The 27769-nt window shown below is 39.0% G+C and overlaps 1 protein-coding gene across 12 annotated transcripts; it reads right to left on the reverse strand.

The window, feature by feature from the left end:
- Positions 1-56: 56 nt before the first annotated feature.
- Positions 57-27769, reverse strand: LOC109705417. 12 transcript variants are annotated; one of them, XM_020226146.1, is made up of 20 exons: positions 27296-27769; positions 27063-27135; positions 25858-25928; positions 25581-25643; positions 11307-11381; positions 11113-11202; positions 10961-11050; positions 10782-10889; positions 10639-10695; positions 10503-10571; positions 10344-10427; positions 6052-6120; positions 5858-5953; positions 5693-5776; positions 5498-5596; positions 4597-4683; positions 4460-4516; positions 4325-4381; positions 4176-4241; positions 57-596 (listed from the first exon to the last, which is right to left on the reverse strand). In XM_020226146.1, the coding sequence occupies exons 1-20, from the start codon at positions 27332-27334 to the stop codon at positions 555-557; spliced, it is 1476 nt and encodes a 491-aa protein (XP_020081735.1). In that variant the 5' UTR covers positions 27335-27769; the 3' UTR covers positions 57-554. The 12 variants fall into 12 exon arrangements, 11 of the variants coding, with proteins under 11 accessions (XP_020081735.1, XP_020081738.1, XP_020081743.1 ...); XM_020226145.1 differs by having other exon boundaries at positions 110-596; positions 6052-6129; XM_020226149.1 differs by lacking the exon at positions 11307-11381 and having other exon boundaries at positions 6052-6129.

Consider the following 27769-nt stretch of genomic DNA (forward strand, 5'->3'; position numbering starts at 1 on the left):
AATCTCGTGAACTCTATTTGAGTAAGATACTTATGTTTGGTTTGGCGTACTCGTGATTAGAAACAGAAAAATACTGCCACGATGAGAGCAGTTCCACCCTACCCAAATGGAATAACTGCCCCTCCAAGTAAAGGGGCCTCTAAGGACACATGGACGGTCCAATTCCAGTTGGAGGCGCATTAAAATCTTCAGTATGAGGTTGGATAGTAGGGACGTTACCACCATCCCCATTACTGTCCAACCAACCAAGCACTACGTAAGAGAATCGACAACACACAACTATGTCAACAAGAGAGAGGATCCTCTCCAACAGCAAAAGAAAGAATCCCCTTCAATGATACTCTACTATCTACTCTAATGGTTAATTCCACAAATAGCATTTAATTCGGAAACCAACGAGACGAATCAGCTTTTACAAAGTTACAAATTATTTTGTATGGCATTAAAGACCATGTTGAGGGCTTGGCAACCAAAGAGCGGGTTCAAAATCCAAAGGAGGCTCAGAGTGACAGATAAGCTCGACACAGTAAGTGACAAAAATCTTCTCCAAGAGATCAGCAATACAGTCCACAATCAAATTTTTGCGGCAAGTCTATCTGCAACAACAACACCAAAACCAAGTGAGCGCTATTCACAAACTAACCCGGAGAGGAAGCATAACTAAATTGCAAAACAGTCGAAGCAAATAACAAACAAATATAAGGAGTTGCAATATAAAAATTAATTAGTTGTCCTTGTGAATCATCGAAAATTGCAACTTCTTTGCTTTTCTTTAATGAATGCCAAAAAAAAGTTTGTCATAATTTTCGTCTTCCGGGCCATAATACTAATATGCTAAACGAGACAATATGTAACACAGTAGCCAACACTACAAATCAAAAGAGAAAAGGGAACATGTCTTGAAAATCTAGTAAGATAAAGCTTCAGATCCCTATTTTCCAAATTAGAAACTCATGTACAGCAGGGCACGCGTAAAACTCGCATGTTTGAGACTTACGCTCTCAAACAAACGAACCGCCATTTAAAAGATCAAGCAAATAAGAACCACCATACCTAATTCCAAGAGAGAACAAACCAAATCAATCGAATCCCTATGGTATATCCTAAGAAAAGCAATCAATATCCAGAATAACTAATTCCAAGAAAGAACAAACCAAATCAATCGATTCCCTACATTACATCCCAATAAAAGCAAACAATATCCACTATTACTCCAAGAAAGAACAAACCAATTGATCCTATGGTATGTCCTGATGAAGAACCAGATTTAAAGAGAGTTCAGCCGAGTCATCTTTTGTTTATTTGAGTCAATTTTTTCATTAGGGTTGATTGAGTCGTTTATGTTTTAATTTTTTCTAATTTTCAGAGTTATTTTGCTTGTTAATTTGTTTTAATCGTTTTTAAAAGATTGTTTTAGGATTTATCAGGTAGAATAAATCTCTAAAAACTAGGGATATAGTTTAGGCTTTTTAGATATATTCGAATTGAAAAAAGATCCCTAACATCATGGAATTTGAATTAGATTAGGATTATGCTTTGAAGGTTATAAATATAGCCTATGCCTTATGATTTTAGAGACAAGTTATGATGGAATAAAATTTGAGTTTTGTGTTTTGACCGCGTTAGAGTATCTTCTTCCCCTTCTCTCTTTCCCGGGCGCATAGAGTATCTATCTTCTCTCTCTTCATCTCCTCCTTTATTTCTTTCGTTTTCTTCTTCTAAATTTTTTGTTCCAATTCTCTAAAAACAATTCTAAAATTTCTGACTTTTTCCTATTTATCGTCTATTTTCTTCAATTTTATCTTTTTTTTTAATTATTTTTTAAAAAAATCTGAAAACTAATTTAAAATTTGAGAAAATTCTAAATTTGGTTTTGAATTGATTTTAGGCTCATCACTAGCAAGATAGGTTAGGATTTTCCTAATTTATCCTACATATTCTAAGAAAAACAATCAATATCCACAATAACTAATTCCAAGAAAGAAAAAAGCAAATGTCATGAATTCTATTTTTAAGAAGTTACTTATGATTGGTTGGGTGTACTCGCGATTAGCAATAGAAAATGCTTCCATGGGAATAGTGATTCCAGCCTGCCCCTTGGAATTACTACCCCTCTAAATAAAGCAGCCTCTAAGAGTGGGAACATTCACCACCATCCCCAGTACTATCCAACCAACCAAGCACTATCTAAGAAGATCAACAACACACAACGATCCTCTCCAATGATACTCTGCCAACTACACGAATGGTTTAATACCACAAATAGCACCAATTTGAAAACCAACGAGCCGAATCAGCTTTACAAAGTTATTTTGTATGGCATTAGGACCATGTTAAGGGCTTGGCAACTAGAGCCAGGGGGTAAAGTCCGAAGAAGTTTCGAAGTGGCAAATAAGCTCAACATTGGAAGCAGTGGCACCCGTAAAGCTTCGGACACATCAAAATGCTAAGAAGGGAGGCTTAGATATCAGCTAAGAAGGGAGATGTCAATAGCATAAAAAATGCTACACGTTTAGGGTTATGGAGACCTAGGGCATGTCTGGTTCAAAACAGAATCAAAATGTAAATAGTAATCGAAATGAACGAGAAAAACGGAATAATGGAATCTCAAAAACGGAATGATGGAATCTCCTAATTTCTTCGGTTTATAATAGGATTCAGAATCGGAATCAACCCATCACTATTGTTTGTTTGAGAAAATTTCAATTGCCCATAAAAATATTTAATATGGAACTCATAATTCAAATTATAAAAATTGAATTCAACACTCAAAACAAAATAAAATTGAAACTTGAAATTTAAAATTAAATTTTTAATTCATGAATCAAAAACTCTAATATAAATTTTGATTTAAATTTCAGTTCAAACTTCAAAAAGATATTGAATTCACAACTCAAATTCATGTTCAAACTCATGTTCAAATTGAATTTCAAATTAAATTTAAATTCACAATTCAACTTTAAGTTCAAGTTCAAAATTTAAAAGCACCTAAATTCAAATATTGAACTGAAATCATATTTAAGAAATTATAACTAAAACTTAATTCCTTATTTCAAATTATAATTTGAAATTATGATTTAATCTAATAAATTTATTTTTAGATTTATTTTGAATTCAATTAATCGTAGGAAAATTTTTTTCTCAATCCCGCCAAAATGAAAAGTTGGGTCCCACTTGCACAATGGGAATCACTTCGGAGGGATTAATTCTCCTGGAATGAGAATCAGAATGCCAATCCCTCAAACCACACGCCCATAATGTCAATCAAGACAACAAAGAAACAATGGCAGCTAACAAGGAAGATTTCAATATTGGTTGGGATGGTGATCTTGCCCACAACACAGATCATAGACATCACATCAAGGATGTTAGGCTTCTCCAAGATTAGGTGGAGCTTGAATGACCACACTTCTGCGCAGAGGAGAAGACAACGACAGAAAGCTGATGCACATCACCATCCCAATTGCACTAAATCAAATTAACACGTATACCAACAATAAATACCATAAAATTACTTCCAATAATATTTCCTTTCGAGTGCATTCAACATCATTTACATCAATGTTTCATGTTCTTTATAAAAGATTTGTCTTTCATTGCCGGACAGAGCTCAAAAATATGGAGTTCGCAAACAATCCGAATAGCAAAACTAAAGGTTTGATTGTCAAGGCACGTTCAACTATGTAGAACTTTTGGGGAAAACATAAAAGGGGGAACACAAATGATCCTAATATGCATTTCGTATTTCATATGATTTAATTATCATTTCCTAGAGAATGTTCGACTAGAATTTGCCAAATCTTACCATTAAACAAATAAACACATTTCATTTTTGTCAAGGACCACAAATAAACATGACTTGAATCGGAACTATAACCAACTTTTCCAAAATGCCATAAAATCCAACCGATCGACCTTACTTCAATTATAAACATGAAAAAATTACATGAGTTTAATAAGCTTGATTGAACTTGTTCTAAGTATAAGAATGTTGTCTACACTTGTTCCAACTAACTTTATCCATAAATCATTTTAAATGGGCACAGTCAACAACCAATCATTTCATATATACAAAGACGAGCATGGTTGCATGAGCAATTATGTTCTCATATCTTATATTCGAAATGAGTTGTGTACCTCATGCAATTTTATTGATGTAAAACATAAGTACCTACCAGTTTTAGTGCGTCCCCAAATTGCTCGTATATAGGATTCGTATAATATTTGGTCCTCCAAAGTTCCTACACAAAACTACTACAATAAAACATGTCGTGCTTGAATAGCAAATGAGAAAACTCCGTAAAATGGACCAAAAAGTTTGCACCTTTCTTAGAAAAAAGCACTTCGAGTCACAACGTTCCTCCACTTTTGCCAAGCAATCCTGACAAAAAACATTAGTTAGCACCTTGAGATATAGTAACAGATAAACAAAACAAATAACCATATTCACAGAGATTACCTCCACAGTTTCTGACTCGTGATGCTCGTCATTTAAGGAAAAAAAGAACGAATAGTCCTGCAAATGAAGTAACGGAGGGAGATGATAATAATACACACCAGGAGGAAAATAGAAAAGAGACTCCAAAAAAGAAGTACCAAAAGTCCATTGATCACATAATGGTCCGGAAGATGTGGGAAAGCTGAATGCCTTGCATTATCTAATAATTCGTAAAATTCAGGGCTCTGCTAGAAACAAAAAAGATAGATGTTATGGCCAATTGTTGAAAAGTCATCACAATCCAAATCAGGGATACAAACGACTTCAGGTTGGTGGAGCCCCTGCTCGATCTGCCCCTAATAGAGCAATAAACAGGAGGAAATAAATGAATTCAGGGCAGGAAGTGAGGTGAGTTTTATGATCTGAGGCGGATTAGGGGTAGAAAACGGGAAAAATCTTGACCCGCTCCAAATCCACCCTAAATCCATCCGAAAAGCCGTTTATATTTTAAAAAACTATCTCTAAAAATTAATATATTTATAAAGAAATCAACTATAAATAAGCTAGTGATTTCATCTCTCAAGTTGGCCATGTAATTTTTAATACTCTTTTTCTTTACTATGCATATATTTGAAACTTGAATTTTATTGTGAATTGTGATTGATATTTTTGATTTTCATAGTTGATATTGTTAATTATATATAGCTTGATAATATTATCCATTACTACTAAAAAAACTGCTGACTATATTTATAAAACATTAATATAATTATAACTTGTAAAAAAAAGGTATTAGCTAGCGGGGCAGATTCGGGGCGCCGGCGGGAGATAGATTGTGAGCCAGGACGAATTATGGGATAACATTTTTGACCGGTCACGGATTCGGGGCGGGGGGCCGGGGGCAGGATGGGATGTCAGTAGTCAAGGCGGGAAGCGGCGCAGGGCTCCCGCCCTAGGCCCGCCTCGTTTGCATCCCTAATCAAAATGCTTGCCAATTCGATATCAAAATGATGTGCTCATATACCAACGAAAGATTATGTAAGAATATAAAACTAATACCCAATTTTTTCGAAGAGGTTTATCAGTGGGAAGATTAGAAAACTCAAAAAGGCCCTCTTTTGCAAGTTCACGCACTAACTTATCAAAATCATCTCTCCCCTGCAGAAGGTAACAAGAAAACACATCAGAACTTGCAATTGAAGAATCCGTCTGAAAAGGATACAACAGTAGACAAGTATGATACTGCATTCATACATCGAGTCTTCGTCTCACTAGGCTTTCCAAGCATGTAAAATATGATTCAACTTCCTCTACTTTCTTTAGCATGTAAATTTTGGCCTGCATTTTGTCAAACATCAAATAACAAAATCTTCGAAACAATGGAAATAAACATCAAAGCGTCTTCAGTAAAGTACTTGCATTCAAGGATTCCTTAACAAGTTCCTTTTCTAGCAATGAAAACTGTCTCGTCACCACCGTCTCATCTTCAAGAAGTTCATTAATAGAACTATCATGCTGCAATATCATAATTCACTTTTTAATGACTATAGACAGGTGCCTCTAAAATATTTGGTGAAATAAAGACTACGAGAGTACTCAAGCTGGTCATTTACCTGTATTGACTCACATGAATCTAAATGCGAGTCAAATTCACCATGCAAAGCCACCTGCTTTGCTACATGCTGGTAACCCTAGCGCAATAAAATCATACAGCAATGAGATATTGTCAGCACAATTATTTGCTGCATAAGATAGTACAGGCAAGCAACTAAACACCAAGGAGTTTGTAATATTTGTTATGCGTTATGAGGGAATATGGGTGAGAATCTAGTTTTCTATCCTATCAAGATGAAAGCCTCAACAAAAGCATAACTACACATGCTTGCAACAGTTAAGACAATATTTTATGGAAATGAAAAGAAAATAAAGTACGCTAAGATTGAATGCATTGGTCTAAAGTGAAGATGTGCTGTTATGCATGACAAAGTACTTGCCTCCTAGCAATAGTCATGCCCATATGCATGTAAATAAACCACTTCACATTTTAAATCATTAACATTGGAGAAGGCGATTTCCAAAGCATGATAATAGGCACACAAAGGCACACATGCAGCATCCATGCACATGCACCTGCAAGCACCCCAGCACACATACAGCCCACACATCCACAACCACGTGCGCACGCGCGCGCGCACATAGAGAGAGACCGTACTTTTGTTGTAAGGAAGTGAATTCTCGAAGTACGAGAGTTGGACTTCATTCAGAATCGACCAAGGGTCGTGTTGGTGAGCTTTGGAAAAGCCAAAGATGTTAAAATCACCAAAAGTGCATTGAAAACGAGTCCACGAGGGCAAATAGTGCAAAACCTGCACTGGAGCAAAATTGCTCTCAGGGACCGGTCCCTGACAGGGAGGGACCGGTTCCATCGGCTGGTGGTTGCGGGGATCCTTGAGGCAACCGGTCCCTGGCAGGGGAAGACTGGTCCCCGAACGTGACCCCAGCGAGAAAAGCCAAAATTTGGCTAAGTCCCGAAAATCCTGCTCTCGGGAACCGGTCTCTCAGTCAAGGACCGGTCTCCCGAGACCGGTTTCTCAGGAAGGCCCAACCGATTCCCGAACGAGTGACCCGAGCTGAAGCGCTCGGGGACCGGTCCCAGGTCGGGGAGACCGGTCCCTCTGGGCGAAAAATGCCCAGTAAGGGCAGTGCACAGAGATGAAAGTTGAGGGATTTGTTTGGATATTGTTACATTAGAGTATGTAGGCCCCCCCTCTCTCTCCAACCCTCATTTCACTCTCCCTCACACTCTTTTCTCTTCCTCTCTCTCTCTAGAAGAGAAAGAACAAAACAGAAGAAGAAGAAAAGAGAAGGAAGAAAAGGAAGAAAAGGAAGGAGAAGAAGAAGGAGATCAAGCTAGAGGAAGCTTTGGACCTCTCCCTCTTCCTCTCTTCTCTCTTTGAAGCTACAACAAGAGGTAGGCTTCTAACCCTAGATGTGAAATTTAGGATTTTTGGGTTTTAGCTCTTTGGATGGGGTCAAATAGACCCCTAGCACCATTGTTGGTGGATTAAAACTAAAGTTAGGGTTCCAAAATGCAAATGGTAAGATGTGAACCCTAGGGCTCCAAAATAGGATTTTTGGTAAAGTATGAGATTGATCTCACTTGAGGTCTTGGAAACCTAATTGGTACGTGCCTAAATGCGGGGGCGAAGTCGGATTTTGCATTCGTCAAGCGGGTGAAAAGCTTTTGGCAAAACAAGACCGACCGAGCTTCATTTGGACCAAGAAGGCTAAAGCCTCGCCGTAACGTTCGTTGGAGGGCATTTCTAGAGCCTCCATACCCTCAAGAGGTAGGGGGTGTCATCCCGAAGCAACCGGGTTTCCTTTTATGTCTAAGTTATATATATATATGATTGATCATATCGCACTATAGGAATAGTAGTTGTACATTTCCATTTCCTTGCATGCTTTCTTGGTAGTGTAGCGAGGTGAGCTTAACACGTGGACTAGGATAGCATGAGGATTGGGTCTTGTGACATAGAATCCTATAGCGGCATAAAGAGCCGAACTTGGACATATGATAGCCTAGAAAAATGGCATTGAACTAGTGTGGTAGAAGCACTATGACATGAACGAGTGGCATGTAGAATAATTGAGACATTTACTACAATGACTGAACGAGTGGCATCGAATCTAGTGTAGTAAACGTGACATGAACCTAGGGATAATAGAAGTCCCAACATTGATTATATATCATGATTGTGCAGCAGAGGCACATTGACCCTAGTAGACAGGGTATCCTCTTGAGAGGATTGGATCATACTCACTAGTCTGTTTTCGCTTGTCGGTGGTCGCTCCACCGAAGCACGAGTCTTCGGAGTACTTCACTAGGGGCAGACGTAGTTGTCCCGCAGACGGTCTCGGTGTGCGAGTGCAGCTTCTCCTCACCTATGAGATTGAGAGTGAGTCGAGGGAACCTACGGGTTAGCCGAGTAGATTGGGTAATAAACATGAAATGCATAGTAGACTTGTATTATTACTTTGAGTAGACATAGTGTATGTTGTAGATTGCATTGCTATGTACTTTTCTATACTCATGACATGATACTAGCATGATAGTAGTTGTTGCATGCATCGTTATCATTGGTGGCATGATAGAGTAGTTGCAGTTCATTACTATATATATCTATCTCTCTATCTGTGCCAGCTTAAACCTAGTGGAAAAATCGACGGAGTCGGCGGCCGAACCCACTGGGAACTATATTTATATAGTTCTCACCCCGTGTGGGTTTGGGGTATAGGTACACAGAGGCGAGCCGAGCGAGGATCGCGGCAAGGGCATAGCGCCCTAAGTGAGTAGTTAGTAGCTTTCTTTTTTTGCATATAGAGTACCCTCGTGTACTAGATGATGTGTATTTTGGATAGACATGGAAAGCTATGACGTATTTTGGGAAAAACATGTATTTACATTTTGAAAGATGAAAATGTAATTAACCAAATGATGTAACTATTGAATGGTTGTAATAGTTAAACTATCTCTCTTTATACACTTGTACATTTACTTGTGGTTCTTGCTCTTAGTCGTATTACACTTGTGTGCATCATATTGATCATGTATATTATTTAAGCATTCCCTGGGCGCTTAATTGTACTTGATCAGGTTGTTTAGCCTTGAGCGGACAGGGGAGGTACTGTCCGTTCGGCGTCCGTCCGCCGCGCCAGGACCGGACCAAATTGGTAGCGGTCTCGGGGCGGGGGCGTGACTTCTGTAGTAGGATACAAGATAGAAGATTACCAGTAGTACCACAACAAATTATTAAAATCAACTTCTGCACGTGACTACTGTATGAATGCTATTTTTTGAAACAAAGGTAAAGAACATTTTGACGACAATAAAAACTTACAGCACCAACAAAAAGAATATACAAGCTGAAACACTATTGCGCTACTGCTTAAAATATTTTGGAAAGATACAAGCACGTAAAATCAGAAAACACCAAACTAAGACCGCAAAACGGCTCTTCTCTGGCCAAAGTACAGAATGTACAGAAAGAGCCAGTTTATGTAGATGAACATCGAAATACAACATGTCAGCTTGAAATCTCTGAGATAAAGCATATAAACAAAAAAATACAAGCGTAGCAGTTATCAACCTTGAGCAAGAACCACAATAGCATGAAAGAGTCAACCTACTTAGCCCTCTAGGTCCTCTACAGGCTTGGTTACACTCTCGAACCACTGTTCAGGTAGGCAAGATATAGCTATTTTTCCATATTAGGAGAAATTTAAAACTTGTTGTGACTGAACAGAGAGATTAAGCTATTATTTCGGTTCTTACAAATGTAGAAGCAAATAAATGTAGATTATGTCATTGATGCTCGTCATCAGCAATCATCACAAAGTGGTGCAAATGCGGTGGTGGTGAATGGGTTTAAGTGCACTGCTCTGGACTGACATTTGGTTTGTTGGTTGGTTTAATAGCAGCACAGTACCTAGGCCTACATGCAATGGCCAAAAATAAAAGATGTATTCAATGCTCTCAAATTAGAATCAAGGAAGGAAAATGAATAAAGGTAAAGTTCAATAGAAGATCGAATACGGACAAATTGGAGGATTAAGTGCACTTTAGGAGAGTCCAGGGGTCTACACATTAAACTAAAAGGAGACCAATAACAGTGTTATTCGACAGAGAATTTTTTTTCTTTTTTGTTTTTTGGGATGGTTGTTTTTGGTTTGACTGATTGCCCCCGTGGGGGGAAGGGAGGGGTGGGGTTGGTGGTGTGCGCATGCGAGAGAGAGAGAGAGAGAGAGTGGCAAGTCAAAGAAATCATGATTTACACTAATTGGGGAAAACGCGCTCCATATTTTAGAAATAGAAATTCACATTAGGCATCATAACACAACATACCGGAGAAGTCTCCTTGCATTTGTTGAGCAAATTGTTAGTGAAATCACCATAGGGAGGCAGTAGTCTGCTAAATTCTTCATGTGTCTGAGCAACATAAAGATTACACTATTATGCCATGAAGATAATACAGCAGTATGCGAAAGCCAACAGTTAAAATACCTGTTTCACTCTTTGTCGCATAGCTCCAGCCATTCGTTTGATGATTTTTAATAAATCATCCCTGTAACCCTACAAAATGGATTGTTTTTTAGAACCAAGGATAAAACAATACCACTTACAAATACTTCATCAATACCTCAGTTATCAAAGGATGGAACCGCCAGTACATGTCAAAAAAAAGTCCATGGAGGTTCTTGAAAGAGAAGAGTTAAATAATTAGATTGACGTTCATAAATAAACTCGTAATCCAAAATCGAGCAATATATTCAAAACAATCACCTCAAGGGCCAAACATATCTCGTACTCAGAAATAGTAGAATCGCAGAGAGATGGAAGATGACCCTTCTCCTTTAGCCATTCAACTTGCTTACCAATCTCATGATTCCACTACAACAAGATTAAAAACAATTAATAGTAATCCACAGAAATAAATTACTAGAAACAGTTGAGAAAGCAACCTGCATATATGGTGCCAAATCACAGAGCTTTTCGACTAACTTGTAGTACGTATCATAGTAATGCACGATATTAGATTTGGTGCACCTTAGCTGCATAAAGACAAAATAAATACTTGTTTCAATAGTAACAAATGTTGCGTTGAGATACTTACTCTTATACACTCTTCAGCTCCTATGAAATTAGGTGGGATCAAACCCTTCATCTCCAGCTCTTTATGCAGATCCACCGGGCACCTGTAGAACTACATGTGAACAAAGAAGAATTTTGTTAAAATTAGTTCAAGAAATAAGTAAAATTTTAATATAATTACTTAAAAATAAATAACCATAGTGCATCGATACTTACATCTACAGAATCCAAGGAATACAACGTTTTTGTAAAGTTTACTAGTCTAATAGCCTCTTGTTTATAATAGTGTTCCTGAATAGAAAAAATGAAAAATTAATCTTACTCCAAAATATACCCCGTAATACAAAACAAGCAAAAAAAGAAAAGAGGGATGCTCAAGGTGCGCGAAGAAAGAGCAAGCAGTTTACAATCTTACACATTAATAGTGTTGACAAAGCGATGATAAAAAGAAGGAACAATGGATACAGGATAGAAGACATAAAAGAGAAGAGGAATAATAATCAGATTTTTTTAAAAAAAAAAGAAGAATTATTGTCATGTGACACTTAAAAGCACATTACATCTCCTATGAAGATTTTAAATTTCATGATAATACAAGGGAAAACATAAATACACAAGGTAACCTCGACCGCTACAGTCAATCCACATGTTTACATGTTCAAACAACTCCATGCATTAATACTAGAAGGTTTCAGTTTGGAGGTTGTATCTTAAACGTTAGGTAAAACTGCATGAAACTAACCTGAACTATGGATCTTTTGGATTTGGCTACCTAAACTTTCAAAATTTTGATTTTACTACCAAACCTTTCAATTTGTTTGATTTGACTCAGTCAAAGTAGTTTGACTTCAAATTGGAACGCATCGTTTATCTTACACATGTTAATTAGTATATTTTAGACAATTCTCATAATTACATATTCATTAAAGTAGTTAGCCTAAATTTTGGAGCCAATCGCGTTGACTAACTCAAGTTGAACTAATTGAAAGGTTGGGTAGTAAAATCAAAATTTTGAAAGTTTGGGTAGCAAAATCCAAATGGTCCATATTTCAGATAAGTTCCCTAAATGTTATTATGGCTACTTTTTGAACAGTATGCAGTTCCATGGAGCCTTATCATTTGAAAGCTTTTTTCCATCAATCTTAAATTACTAATACTTTCTCTGACCTTCCTTTGGCTGGTAATTTTTTAAAAAAAAAAAATTATAACCATTACATAGCTGCTATCTAAACTATAACTCTCTGACAATTGGAACATATATCCCTCCACATATAACGTTGTCCGCAAGCATTTCATTATAAATGCTAGGAAAAGCAGTGCATGCGATGGTGCAGGCGCATATGAGAAATGTAATCCCTTAACAATGTTGCCTAGAAAAAAGCAGCCTAGAGGTACATGTCTACATGAGTAAGTTGACCACGACAAGTATGTCATTAGCTGCTTAAATACTTCCTTAGAACCATGCGTAGATACTCCTAACAAACATTCAATTATTAACCAAATTCACAGTTAGACTTCTTTAACGTAAATTTCAGCATTATCCTTGCTATATTATAATGCTTAATGCTCTACGGAAAGTGTGGGGAGAGCCTGTAAAAGTTATGGGACTTCTCTATATTTCATTAATCCCTTTCATTTTGATATGCACTCTTTATTTTCTAAAGTTTTGATCTGTAAATGCTTCTTACGTGGACACGTATGCACTTACCTATAGCAAAATTATGATGCAATCGTCAATACAACCTACTCCTTCCTCTCCCTCCCAACAAAAGAGGATAAAAAATGAGTGCATTTAGGATGCTGTAGATACCATTTAGCACCATTTAGCATCATGGACCTTTGCATTTTATCTTACTTTCTGCCTATGTAAGGCTAATTAGATTAAGTTGTGACACCCCCAGGTTTGGAATAGCCTTATATATAAGATATAATGGACAAAACCTGTTAACACAGCTATAGCATTTTGGGCAGCAATGGCTAGGCCAAGAGGCTAAGAGCATTAAGCGTGCTGGGACTAGAGTAGTTCTAGGATGGATGAGGCCCAGAGGAAACGAGCGCATCATAGTTGGTACCAAAGCCAATCAACAGCAGAACGTGTGATACAAATCTCAGTTGAGCTAAGATCTGAATGACAGGCTAAACCAAGATCTGAAAATGACAGGCTTAGGATCATAATGACAAGGCTAGCAAGATGAGGCTTGGATGAAGGCTAGCAAGATGAGGCTTACATCATCGAAGCCTGACGGGAATGTCAAGGCTTAAAGGGAGGAGGAATGCAACAACCCCATGATTTGAAATAGTTCTATATACAAGATATATAGGGCTAAAACCTCTTAACCTCTCTAAGATATTTTGGGCAGTGGCTAGGCCCAAGAGATTAAGAGGGTTAAACGTAGTAGTTCTAGGACAGGTGACCCCCAGCTATAACATTTTATCTTACTTCTTTTTCTCTATAAGGCCTGATTAGATTGTAGTGCATCAAATTTAAAAGTCTCAACAGCTTGGCCAAAGCTACTTCAACCCAAAGTTAACTAGTTCAGTAATACCAAAGCCTTTGCCCTTACATACTCAAGCATTCCGCTTACTGGGGAATCAAAGGCACTTTGAAGTTTAATCGATTTGAGTAATTCGGATCATACTTTGTCGACATAATAGCTTTTACTAAGTTCATTTTCCTTTTTGCTTCAAGGCCCAATCAGTGCCACTGTTGATGCTAATTTGCTGCGATTGGAATCTGTTTTTGTAGCACACTAAACTTTAGTAAATGGCAAGGTTCTAGTGTAAGCATAGTACTTTGAACTATTTTAAATGTTTTGAGGGTTGTTTGTGTTATATCTGCCTATTTCTGGAGCATATTAGGTGTGAGAACGGACTTTCGACATCAAAATTTGCAAAGTGCAGGTTTTAGTGTTGAGTACCGGTACTGGATGTTGGTACCGATACCCTGTAGAGTGCCAAATTGGCCAGCTCTCAGGTTTGAGGAGCTGGGGCGTTGAGTACCGGTACTGGTTGGTGAGTACCAGTACCGAACTGGGTGTCGGTACTGCATCGGGCTGGTACCGATACACCGTATTAAACCCGACGGTCTAGCGCTCCGGTTTGGTGTCTTTGTGCTGGGTACCGATAACTGCATTTCATGCAGTTTGCTATTTGAGAGCTTTTGAGAGGCCTTTTTGGGATTGTTACATTAGTGTATATCCCTAGCACCCCTCATTCTTGGTCTTCTTCTGTGCTGGGACCTGAGGGTAAGCTTTTCCTCTCTCTCTCTCTCTCTAGATTTCCTCTCTAATCTCATGTAGATTTAAAGATTTGATCTTGTTTTCTTCTTTCTTTCCATGGAAGCTTGCTTGGTGAACCCTATAGGAGTCTTGGAAGTGAAGCTAGAAGCTTAGTTCAGGATTAAACTCCAACCCTAGCTCAAGTTTAGCTTGGTTTGGAGTTTTCTTGAAGGTTAGTAACCTAATTGCTACTCTTGATTGTGTTTTTGTGAAGATTTGTGGAATTAAACCTAGTTATGGAAAAACTAGGATTTAATTTAGAGATTCTTGTTGTGAGGCTTTTGGAACCTAATTGATGAGTGTAGAACTCTCTTTTAGGTAGGATTTGAAGCTTTGTAACGTCGATTTGGACTTTGGTCAGATTCTTCTTGAGTAAAGGTATTTTCCACCTATTTTGGACTTGAGTTTTGGTTATTTTTGTATGAGGCTTGTTAGAAGCTTGTAACACTTTTAGAAATTCTCTTAGGGTACTAGGAGCTTGACGGACAACTTCATTCAAAGGAACGAAAGGGATCGAAGAATATCCGGTGGGTTTAACCTCACCGAAATGGGTAAACTCCCTCTATATCTTCTATGTTATTATAAGACATAATTTGGTGCATATCCATGCTAGTTAGGACATGGTAGAAATTTTGAATGCATGATACATTCATGAGACATGTAGAATTTCATACTCTATTTAGTAAAGGTTTATCATGTAGACTTGTACACTAAATGGCACTAGATAGCATGTAATAGTATTTTCCTCTTATGCAACATTAGGATGCATGATAGAGATGAGTAAATGAAAGTCCTATGGGACTTCGCGTGGTTAGGAAATTATTGAGTTCGATTTGCATACTAATTAATATACTTGTTTTAGCCAAGGGCAAATATGACCTACTGCATGGTAGAGACAAATTGTAAAGTTAAGCATGTTGTACCTAACTAGTTGAACAACTAAGTGAGCATTATGACATTGTACTCGACCTTTCGGTCGTTAGTCGTATTTCATGTTTTAGACATAACGAATGAGATTACGACGCCTTTGGGCGATCAATAATAGGGGCAAACGCATAACGCATATAATACTAATTGAATGAATTGCTTGCATGATAACTCCCATACTCCATATAGTGGAGACCTTGGTAGCAAAGCATATGCATGGCAATATGGCATACATTATAATTTTTGTGAGCATTCTTGTGATTCTTTGGATATGGCATTAGTAATGACTCTCTTGACTATAGTAGAAATAGAGTGGGTGAAACCCGACAGAGTCTTGAATGTTATATGGACCCTTACGTGTTTGAGATACGATGCATATTGATAGAGTCCTACCTAGTTAATTGAATGAGTTATAACTCAAATAAAATAGTATCCGACCTTCGAGTCGATGTTGTGATTCCATGTTTTAGACATGATGATTGGGCATTTGAAATGTGGACACCATGCTATTGATCACACTTGCTTGCCATTGTGCTCATTTGCACAAGCTTGTGAGGGTCGCTCCCTACAAGTCGGCACTCCGGAGAAGCCTTGCAACGATAGATCGCCCGTGCGGGATTGGGCGCCGAAGTGGATTGCCGTGAAAAGTGTTGACTACCGCGAGGCCATTAGGCACGGCACGAGCCGAGACTTTACCACGTGTAAGTCCCTCGTTGACTGGGTAAATGTAATTAAACTTGACATCGTACATCACCAGCAGTTGATGCATATATAGTAGATGGATATACTAGTCGGTTACTATCTCGTGGCTCTTTTTGATGCATTTCTAGAAAATGGACATTTATGTTAGTCCTTATCAATATTGACAACTTTCGTGGTAGTAAATCTACACCAATGTTGATTAGTATAGATGCATGATTATATTGACAATGAAAAGTATTGTTCTTTAATCTGTTGTTAAAGTTTAACAATGATGAGCATGTAAACTTGCATATGCATTTACTTAAGCATGTGACAATAGGAAATCATATCTGTTAGTTTACATTATTATGTTGAGGCATGACTTAGTAATAAATTTGTTTATTTACTTGTCATCTTTATGTTACTCACATTTTGTATGTTAGCATGCCTCAGTTAACCTAGTGGTGTATTTCACCACTCTCGGCGACTTACCCATTGGGAACTATTGTTTAATAGTTCTCACCTCCATTGGTTGTTTGTTTTTGTTTCAGAGCCTTCCGCAGCGGGAGAGGCTAGGAATCGTGGTAAGGAGTTAGCGTCTAGCTAGAGCCTCTGCGGTGTTATCATAGTTGGACCCGTCGACATCTTTCTTTTTGTTTATTGTTGAAAGATGTACTATGTATTTGTTTAGAGATTTACTAGTTTTCTTCTTTTCCAGTTGTATGTACTTATCGTCATGCCCCGGGAATCAGCATAGGCCCGCCCGAGGCGTGCCCAGACCCGCCATATGCCTGCACATATAAGGCGTCTACAACACTAAAGATATAAAAGCAAGGAAAAGTAAGACCACTATAGATATCAGAGTAACCAGCAGCTAAATTCTAACAACAAGTAGAGGAAAAAGAAAACTAATCCACTAAAGATAAAACATAAAGTAGATACATCAACTGTCTCAAAATACAAAATGGGTGGTCTCTATACATGGTACAACTCTCACCTCTCCAAAATAAAACCGATGAGAGGTAGACCACCTATCGATACGTCCCTCGCCAAAGGGCTAGCTCGAGGCGATGCCCTTTCCGCAATCCCTAGCATCGCCCGGTATGTAAGGCTCTGAAAAGGAAACAAGAAACAGGGAGCGTGAGAACTATAATTTATAGTTCCCAGTGGGTAATTACTGACCTCAGCACAATGCACCACTAGGCCCAAAAGGGTAAGATAGGTATGAAAAGCAATAGAAATAAACTGCAGATAGGAAAGCATGTATAAATGCTAAACTACTATGCCATAAACAATATGATGTCAATATGTTGTACATACACTCTACCATGATCAAATATGTCCAAAACATAACTAGTATGATCCCACACGGCAAACAAGTATACTGTAATGCAATGAGCGATATTACTAGGCATACTACATGTCTTAAATGTCCAAAGCTATGCATTAAGCATGTCAAGCTAATCCAACTACTACACCCTATCTAGTAGTGATTATCATTTATGGATTGTTATCATTGTTCAATCTTGTTTAAGGACTTACACAAGTGTAGTCCAGCTTGTTCCACCTATGTGCGGGTGGTAGCTCCAACATTCCCACTCTAGGAATGAGTCTATCCCTCCTGACCCCGTAGGTTTCTCGATACCGCACGAGCGAACATAAGTCACATAAGCCAACTCCGGAGTGCCGGCTTGTAGGGAGCAACCCTCACAAGCATGTGCGAATAAGCACAAATGGCAAGCAAGCATAGTCATCGTCTCAAGTACCCAATCATCATGTCTCTAACATGATAACCATCACTAATAACCCATCAGTCTAGTTCTATGTCACAAGGTGATGTTCCAACTTTCACTAAGTCTAGTACCTCTTTATGACACTATAACATTGCTATATCTAAGCATGTTCCAATTCCCATGCCTCTTTATGGCATTATCACAAGGTTCACATACAACCCCAGGCTCAATGTCGCTTTATGACATTAGCTCACTAATTTACATGATTTTCAAGTCTCAAGCCTCTTTATGGCCTAATGTATTCTCATAATTCCAAACAAGGTTTATGTCCAAGGCATAATACATTTACCATGTCTACTATATAAAGCATGATTCCAAGTCTCAATTAGAATGCTAAACCCATGTATAAGTCCCACACGCAAGCTCTCTACTACATAGAGGTCCGAAAATGCATTGTATATAACACAATCATTTCAAGCATTCTAAAATTCATAATTAATACATCTAACATGAAAATGCATGATGTTTCATTTTACGATACATAAATCCACAAGAATGAGATTTTCTCATTCTTAGATGAGGTCAAATCCACCGAAACTTGCGCAACCCTTCGTTTGCTCCAACGGGAGTGTCCACTAGCCTCCTAGCACCCTAGAAGCATCAAAAAGTGAGCTACACGAAGCTAACGAACAACCACAAGAGTAAACATTAACCATCTAGACATAAGGGGCCAAAATCTCACCTATAGTGTAGAAATCTCCCTACAAAGCTCAAATGGGAACCAAATCCCTTCCAAAGCAACCTAAACCAAGGTTCTAATCCAATTAGATTGGCACAAAAAGCCTCTAATCAAAAAGCCCCAAATAAACCCTAGGTTTTCCATTCTAGGGTTTCACCTCCCAAAACCACCAAATCTAGGTCTAGAGAGGAGAAGTGAGCAACTAAACCCAATAAAAGTTCCAAACCAAGCCCCAAGAGTGAGGATCTCCTCTCAAACAAGCCCTAAGTCCAAGCCTTCAAGCATCAACAAGGTGGGAAGAGAGGGAAAGGGAGATGTCCCAAGGCCTTCAAGCTTGATCCTCTTCCTCTTCTTCTTCTTCTTCTTCTTCTTGAGAGAGAAAGAGAAAGAAATGAGAAAGAGTGAGGGAAATGAGAGAGGGAGAGACCCCTGCCCCCTCTACATACTCTGAGAGACGAAACAAATGCAGAAAAACCCCCCCACTTCACCTCTCTCACACAGCCCAGATTGGGCTGACTTCGGGCAGAGGGACCAGTCTCTCCCACCTGGGACCGGTCCCTCAGGACCCTTCCGCAGTCTGCGCGTTCAGGAACCGGTCTCTCTGACCCGGGGGACCGGTTGCCTCAGGGGGACCGGTCTCTCCCACCAGGGACCGGTCCCCGAGAGTGAAACTCTCAGGACTTAGCCAAAAATCCAGAATTCGAACTTTTAGGTCGGAATACAGTCTACGACCCTCTACCAAGCGTGGAAAAGCTCAGAGCACAAATCAAACACTCAAACCTTGCAATTTGCAAAGGTCCAGTGTGTTACACTTATAGTAGGCTTATGTTCTCGCTCTGATAGCCATGTTAGGATTGTTTCTTTTCCATGTTGTTGTAGACGCCTTGTATGCACCGAAGGTGCTTAGTGTACACGGCGAGTCTGTGCACGCGCCCGTTGGGCTTCCGCTGGGGCTCGGAGCGTGACAGTTTTGACCTATAAAAAGAAGGGAATCTTATGTTACTTAAAACGTTTTTAATCCCTCATGGAAAAGTAAGGTACTTGGGCTTGTACAAACTTAAGTGCTAATAATAATAACCGGCACAACTCTAAGCTGTGTGGCTAAAGCCCGCTACCTTCGTAATATTAGTGGGCTAGGTCCCCTTACACACTAGTTGGTGTATTAAGGCATGGAGCAATATGGGGCTAGTTGGATGTCTGCCATAGGCTTTACGCCGGATTAAGAAGACATGGTGAGAGGCAAATTTAGAGCCATTGCAACGATTTAGCGGTTTGTGGTGTTTTCTATATTAGAAGGCTGGGAAATACGAATACATTGACAAAGATGTTAGGACTTAAGTAGCAGAGGACTTCACCACCTATATGTCCTAGTCCTACATCAGAAATTCCGCACCTACTTGACTGCATTTTGTTGTATGGTAATTCATCTTCAGATATAGCTGCCGATGAAGTTAGGTATTGCAGTTCTTTGAACTAACCAGCAATCACTAACAAAGGCAAACTAGAATACACAATGAAATTGAGAGATACAATACTAAGATGCACAAATATTATGAAACAATACATTAAACATCAGGAACATACTGGGCAGAGACACACACACACAGAGATGATTGATGGATTATGAACCTTTCTCTAATCTTTCTATTGACAATGTCCTAAGTTCATGTAACACACTGGACCTTTGCAAATTGCAAAGTTCGAGTGTTTGCTCAGTGTTCCGAGCTTTTCCAGATATTCTGGAGGGACGTTGACAGTAGTCTGACCTATGGCTCGTATCCCGAGAATTGTAGTATTTAAAATAGCGCTAAGGCCACCAAGGAGGAGGACTTAGGCTGCTCTCTACTTACATTCTGCAGGGCTGTGTACCAGTACACCTTGATGGTTGTACCGGTACACCTTGATGGTTGTACCGGTACACGTGTGGTGAACTGCCAACCCGAGGCTCGGGTTGGCCGTCTAGCAAGATTTGTACCGGTACACTTTCCCGTGTACCGGTACACAGTGCAGTGCGAGCAGTTTTTGTTGAGGGGTGTATTTGCAATTGTTGCAAACCCTATATATGTTGCCCCAGCCCCTTAGAGAGCTCCTTTGAGCCATATTTCGTGGAGAACCCAAGTGAAGACCTCTCCCTTGGATTTTTGCCCTATTTTGCTTGGTTTAACTAGTTTTGATCTCTCTTTTCTCCTTCTCTTTGCTTCATGTTGGGTGTTCACCATTGGACAAGCTTTGAAGCTTTTGTTGGAGCTTGATAGAGAGACGATCTTCAACCTTGGTGCATTCCATGCTTGGTTTGGAACATCTTGAGAGTTGAGTACCCATGATCTCTCTTTTAGACCATATTTTGGAGGATTTTTGTTGTTGGAACCCTAGAAATGAGATTCAGGGTTAGAAATGGAGATTTTTGATTAGAGGGTTTTGGAACCAAATTGATGGGTTTACAACCTTTGTTTAGGTTAGATTGGAAGAACTCTAACTCCCTTTTGGAGATCGAGAGAGTTTCCTCGCATTCGGTGAGTTTTCTTCACCTTTGCTTGTGTTGCTTAATGTTTGAGCAATGGGTTGTTCGTAACGTTCGTGTATCTCTCTTTTCTATACCTTTAGGGTGCTAGGAGAGTAGTGGGCACCTTCGTTCGGCGAAACGAAGGGTTGCGAGAGTGACGGTGGGTTTGGCTTCATTGGATTAGGGAAAATCATCCCCTAAGTGGTTAAATATTTTCGTTTCATCGTATCGCATGCATATTCATGCTAGATAGAATTTTTATGAATTTTAGAATATTTAAAATGCATGTGCTATGTATCATGAAAATTCAACTTTATATAGTAAAGCATTATGTGCATTTTGCATGCATGTGAGAAGTATTCTTTCTTGCAAGTTGGGAACATGTCTCGTATGATAAAAATGACTCGAATTATGTGCTTTTGAACTCTAAACTCATGCTTGGACTTGGTGAATAAAAGTGCCATAAAGGGGCACCCGACTTAGTAAACTATGAAACTGCAACATAGAGACATAGTGATAGGCCATTGGACATCGACTATATTTCATGTTTTAGACATGATGACATAGTGATAGGCCATTGAGATATATGCTACATTCCATACTTTAGGTATGATGACTTGGGATTTGAGACGGACTTTTATGCTTGCTTGCCAATTGTGCTCATTCGCACATACTTGTGAGGGTCGCTCTCCACAGGCCGGCACTTCGGAGATAGCCATCACGACACATGCTCGCCCGTGCGGGATTAGGCGCCGAAATGGAATGCCTTGGGGGAGGCTCATTCCTAGAGTGGGGATGTTGACTACCACGGAGCCATTAGGCACGGCGGAAGCTGGACTACCCACGGGTAGGTCCTACATGATCGGAACTATAGTGACATAGTATGCTAATTGGACATTGACTAGACTAGTAAACAGTGACATATTACTATTTACATTGCGGACATTATGTTGGTTGTATATTCATGAACATACATGTTAGAATAGTATTTTACTTATGCAAAATCATGCTAAGTAGAGACATCATGGTTTACTAAGTATTCATGTTTAAATACTTGTTGTTCACATTGCTTACTTGATCGCACTTACCTGTTTAGTTTTTTGGGCCTAGTGGTGCTTTTCACTAAAGTCAGTAATTGCCCACTGGGAACTATTATTTAATAGTTCTCACGCCCTCTATTTTATGGTTTTCTTTCAGAGCCTTCAGCACCGGCGGAGGCATGGGATTGCGGGAAGGGGATCACTTAGCTAGCTAGCGAGGAGCGTTTCTTTTGCTTATTAGGTGGTTTACTCTCATTTTTTGTTGTAGTTGAGAGTGAGAGGTTTTGTACCCGTGTATAGAGACCACCATTGTTATACTTTTAGCACTTGTATTTTGGATGTTCAATGTACTACTTTATGGTTACTCTTAGTGGATTTGTTAGCTCTTTTATTTGACTCTATATCTCTTAGAATCTAGATGTTGTACTATGCTCTGATACTCCTAGATGTCTTTTTATTATCGCATTATTTATCGTAATTTTTGTAGACGCCTTATATGTTTTAGACGTATGGCGGGTCTGGACACATGCCGGGCGGGCTTCCGCTGGGTCCCGAGGCGTGACTGTTCATGATCGACCGGTAGCATATATGTAGGGATTATCTACAACAGATCAAAAACAAACATTCGCTTATGCAAAAGAGGTCAGATCCAAGTTTGGACCTTTGGTCAAAAAAACTACATAGACCCTAAAGTAAGGTAAATATTTTCTTTGATCACGTCAACAGGGATCCAAAATTATAGCTTGTTGAACATCAATGAACAAGCCATCCATTCCTCAATACTCCATTACAACCCATTCACCTCACTTTTAGAGAAAATGTTTTCATATCAAGATCAGTGTCACCTGGCGATGTACAGCCTAATAAATGATAAAAAAGGCAAAAAAAAGAGAGCTTCGCCTATATCCAATCTTAGAGAGAAAAGAACAACATAGCAAGAGAGAGATGACGCCCGCCGACTGATCCAGGGGACACAATTGGATTATGTAAAACTAATTTCTAAAACTCAATTTGTTAGCTTTCTACAATACCTTAAGTATAGATTATTTATAATAGATCTAAATCAAAATAAATCCCGTTAACACTATTATCTTATCCAAAAACAACTATTATTCAAAATTTTAATAATATGAAATCCACTAAAAGAAGAGATTATGGCTTATCCAAAACCAATAATTATGAAAATTTAAATAAATCATCCAACAAAAAATTGGATTTAATATTTCCTACAAAAATAATTAAAATTACTAGAATAATTTATGTTCTATTTATTTTCAAAATTAGCAAAAGGTCAACCTTAAGTGCACCATGGAAGACAAAAATTGCAAAGAAAATCATCACTTAAATTGAAAAGAAAAAAGTAAAGAAAAACCGTATCGCCATTGTTGTTAGCAAAATTTGACGTTTCAAACATTTCCTCCAAAGATTGATGGGCTTGCAAAAATATAAGACAATAAACAAATGTTATCCGCTAATCACATATTTAAAAGAGTACACTAAAAATAGAAGAAAATTTCTAAAAGAAATAAACATAGTTTTCAAATTATTTCTCATTGAGAACTATATCATCTATAAAAGACAAAATACCATTTATCAACATATCGAAAAAGGTACTCCATGTCATCCTGCATTTTACTACATAAGCAAGAGCAACCTCCAAGTCGCACCACAAAAATGTATAAGCAGTCTCTCATATCCATAGGATCAAGTAGACAGTGACAAAATAGATAGCTTATGCAAATTGAACAAGCCAAATAGAAAGCAGGCACTTGGGGTGAACCACGAGGTCTACGTTCAAGATGAAGGATAGGTTCCAGCCCTCACTAAGTTAATTTGTTTTTCTTGTTAGGTTTTGGGTCCGTCAAAAGCCAAGAGAAACAAAGTCGAAAGAGGCACTCCAACCTAGTCTATGCTTGGATGATGCCCAACTAGTTCCTTCTTTTTTTCATGCCCACAGTTCATTTAATATCCCAAGCATCCAAATGCTCATGTTTGATAATGCCTACCAAATCAAATGCTCTTAAGAAGATGGATTCTCCTTAGAGTGTAGCACCCAAGTCAGATATTGAAGTTCTTACAAAACTTCACAAGTAATCCAGATTAGCGATCGAGAGTACAATGAGAAGAAAATTTTGACTTAGATCAAGAGACAAATCAAGGAACCCTAATTTGAAATATGATAAGAGATTCAACACATCAACAACATGAGCTAGAGATCACAGTCACAGCTATAAGGACAAAGGTAGACAAACTAAAAAAAAAGAGAGTAGGATGTGGTATACCTATGTGCACAAATTTCTTTTTAGTTGTATCCCCTTCATAAACAATTTTGCCTAGTAGATAGTTGCCACCTATCTAACTCTTCCTTCCATTAAACCAACTAGCGTGCAACCAATTTAGTTTACTTAAAATTCTTGGTTGTTGATAAAGTCGAGAGGAGAACAAAGAAAAGGAGAGAAATATTGAATCTTCTTTAGCCTGCTAAAAACCTATATTATAAGAATTCTTAAGAGTCTATTCTATTTTAGAGTAAAGATGTTTGGACCACTCTGTTGCTACAGCTAGCCATATTAACCAATGTTATAGGTTATGTTCATACAAACATAGTATATGTTTATGTGCTTAATAATTACTCAAACTTGTGATAGAGTAGTCATACCTCCATGCTAATCATTAACTAGACAATCCCATTCAATCCTACACTCAAATCCCAACTTAAAAAAAATGCACAAACAGTTGCTCACTTATACGAAGCCTATCAGCATGCCGCACTGCATATTGCATATGTAGGGCAATCGCTACTCCAAACCACATCTGCAGCAATATATGCAAATTTACGAAACATTACCATTGACCTACAGATAGGCCTAATTCATAACTTCCCTTGAAAATCATGCTCGTAGAATAAGAATTCCCACGAAGGAAAGAAAGACTGAAAACATATTGTAGCCACTACTTTTCTCTACTTAGCTTGGAGCTTCAACAAGCCCGCTAGTTGCAAGCCATTTTCGTACCAAGTGTGAGCACAGCATGGCATGTTTTAACTAAACACTTGCATGTAAAATAGCAAATTGATGCAGGCCAAATTTCTAATATCATATTTATGCAAATCAAATTTCAAAAAGAACTATTAAGCCTCTCAAAAATATAGCGAATGCTAAAAGAGGACGAAGATAGGAAGCTTGTCCAATCAATTCATTCATAAAACTTCTCTACGTTAGTGCTAGTGGGGCTTATTTTATAACAAACTTAAGTCAAAACAAATCTTTTAGCGTAAGTAAATATAGCTTATGCTCAAACAAACCATTAATCAAATTTTGAATAATCAAAGAAGTGTCGGAACCATTACTCAAAAGTTAAGAACTTGACGCACTAATTATATACTCTTTCTAATTTCCTGTAATAAGAAGAACAATAACTGGAATAAAATAAATTTTATCTTTTTTCGCTTCTAAATGGCGTTGCCTGTAGACTAATTAGCAACAAGTCAAATTCAAGAAGAAAATGCCATTCGTCAGCATAAACACACCGGTGAAGACAAAAATTGCAAATGAAATCATCACTTAGAGAAAAGGAAAGAATGCAGAACCATGGCATCATCTTTGACGCTAAAGTCTGATGTTTTAGACATGTCCTCATAAGGCTGGTAAGCCTGCAAAGATGTAAGACAAGACAAAAACGTTATCTCCGCTTCATATAACAGAAAATTATTATGCTAAAAATAAAAGAAAATTTTCTAAAAGGTCATTTTAGAAACTCGTTCATATTGTAATGAATTAAATCATACTCCCTCAACACGTGCAATCTTATAAAATGGAAGTAAATTCGTTTCAGCAGAAAAGGCGATGAAGGACAGCAAATCTCACAATAGCACTGCAAGTTGCACTAGATTCGGCATCCATATTTTCAGCTTGAGTTACAGCAGCACATGAAAGACCTTCGTACATAAATCAATTAAAACAAAAGAATAAGGTTAACAGTAAAAGGAAAGTAAAGATTTTGAATAACCTTTTCGAGGAAAGAAACTTAGAAGAAAGTATCCGAAAGGCAAGGAATATATCTCGATTCCTACTGCATCCAGCATTACTCACCATTATGTAGGATTTGAAACTCGGTAACTAGTCACTGCTAAACTTCCATGAATAGCTTACTCGCTCGCACACCCATTGCAACATGCAATCAATGAATATGTCAAATAGTGGGTATGGTTGTCAAACAATTTCTACTGCCTCTGATTTTGCAGACACATTCTTTTCAGCCAAGCAATTTACAATCTCACTGGTATACACGCTTCCTTAAAAAGATAAGTAGATGTTAACATTAGCTAGCCATCTATAACAGAGTAAAGGACGTGACAGAGTAAAGGACGTGACAAATCGGGGAACTCTCTGCAGCACTTGACTAAGAATTAGTATATATTACAACAGTCGGCAAAGGACACACTATCCAATACTGAGACCGTGTTAGAAAGATTGCAATGTGGCATCCTGGCCCGGTTGAGCTAGCTTCTATCGGGTATCGGCGCTTGCTTTAGGAGCACCTTCCAATGGAGAGTTTGGCAAAACATTTTGGCGACCTTTTGGATGCAGCAGGCTGCAGCCAAGATCAGCTAGCTGGTTTTGGACCAAAACGGACAACAAAGTCATAGGCAGAGAGATAGGTGCGAGCTTTAGGAGAACAGCACAGGTAGGTTGAGTCTTGCTATTGTAACACCATGGGAAATTAGTATAAAGATGCAAGGGGAGAGCAGACAATATGGTTATTTTGATCATCCGGACAAGACAGGTACTGATCTGCATCTTACTTTTAGCTCCCCTGCCCTCTAACACTGGAATAATGCAAGTTCTTCGGTTTGTATGAAAATTACGATGGCGGACAATAGGCGAAGATTGTGGTACTCATTCTCAAACCAAAGAGGATGGAGAGCCACTAACAAAGCTTTAGAGAAGCCACACGTCAGATGTGATGACACGTACCGGCAAGCCATATGATGGCACAAAATAGATCAATAAAACCGGCGATAATGCACAGAGAAGGAAAGAGTGACATGGGAAAGAACAAACTGCAGTACCTCCTCCAGAGTCGGCGGGAACCATCTCCTCCTCGTCGCTCAGCTTGGGCCGCTTCGTCCTCGCCTCCACGTCCTGCGCAGGAAAGTAGGACCAACAAAAATCCTAGAGTTCCCCTTCCTCCAACAGGGTACGAACTATCTAAGGCGCAATTGTCTAAAGAGACCAAGCGACCGGGATTGGAGAGACGGGTGGATGGATAGACAGATGCATAGATAGATAGATAGATAGATACCTCCGATGGATCCTCGTCGTGGACGTTCATCCCGTCCATGACGTGTGGGATCAGCGTTGGAGCCGTCGATGCCTCTGATCGTCGATCGAGTTCTTCAGTTCGGATATACGAAATAATGGCCGCTACTAGTACTCGTGGGGATGAAACCGATCCGACGACGCGGACGAATCAGAACCCGTCCCGGCAACGGTTCCGACGTGCGACGGTTTTTTGGTTCCGCTTTTCAACCGGTTCAAAGCGGCAACCAGAAAGCGACCAGGGAGTCGACGCCGACGACTTCGACGCGAGGCGGCGGCGGCGTTGATGGCTTTGATGGGGGCGGCTGAAGGAGAGGAGGGAGAGCGAGAGATCGGCGGGCCCTACTTGAGGGCGTCCGCCGTAGAGACGGGTTTCGATGGGGGAGTCTGCCGGGCGGACAGCCGTAGAGACGAGTGAAACCCTAGAACGAGGAATCCCGAACAGGGATTGTTGATT

This window comes from Ananas comosus, unplaced genomic scaffold (assembly GCF_001540865.1).
Source record: "Ananas comosus cultivar F153 unplaced genomic scaffold, ASM154086v1, whole genome shotgun sequence".
Taxonomy (NCBI): domain Eukaryota; kingdom Viridiplantae; phylum Streptophyta; class Magnoliopsida; order Poales; family Bromeliaceae; genus Ananas; species Ananas comosus.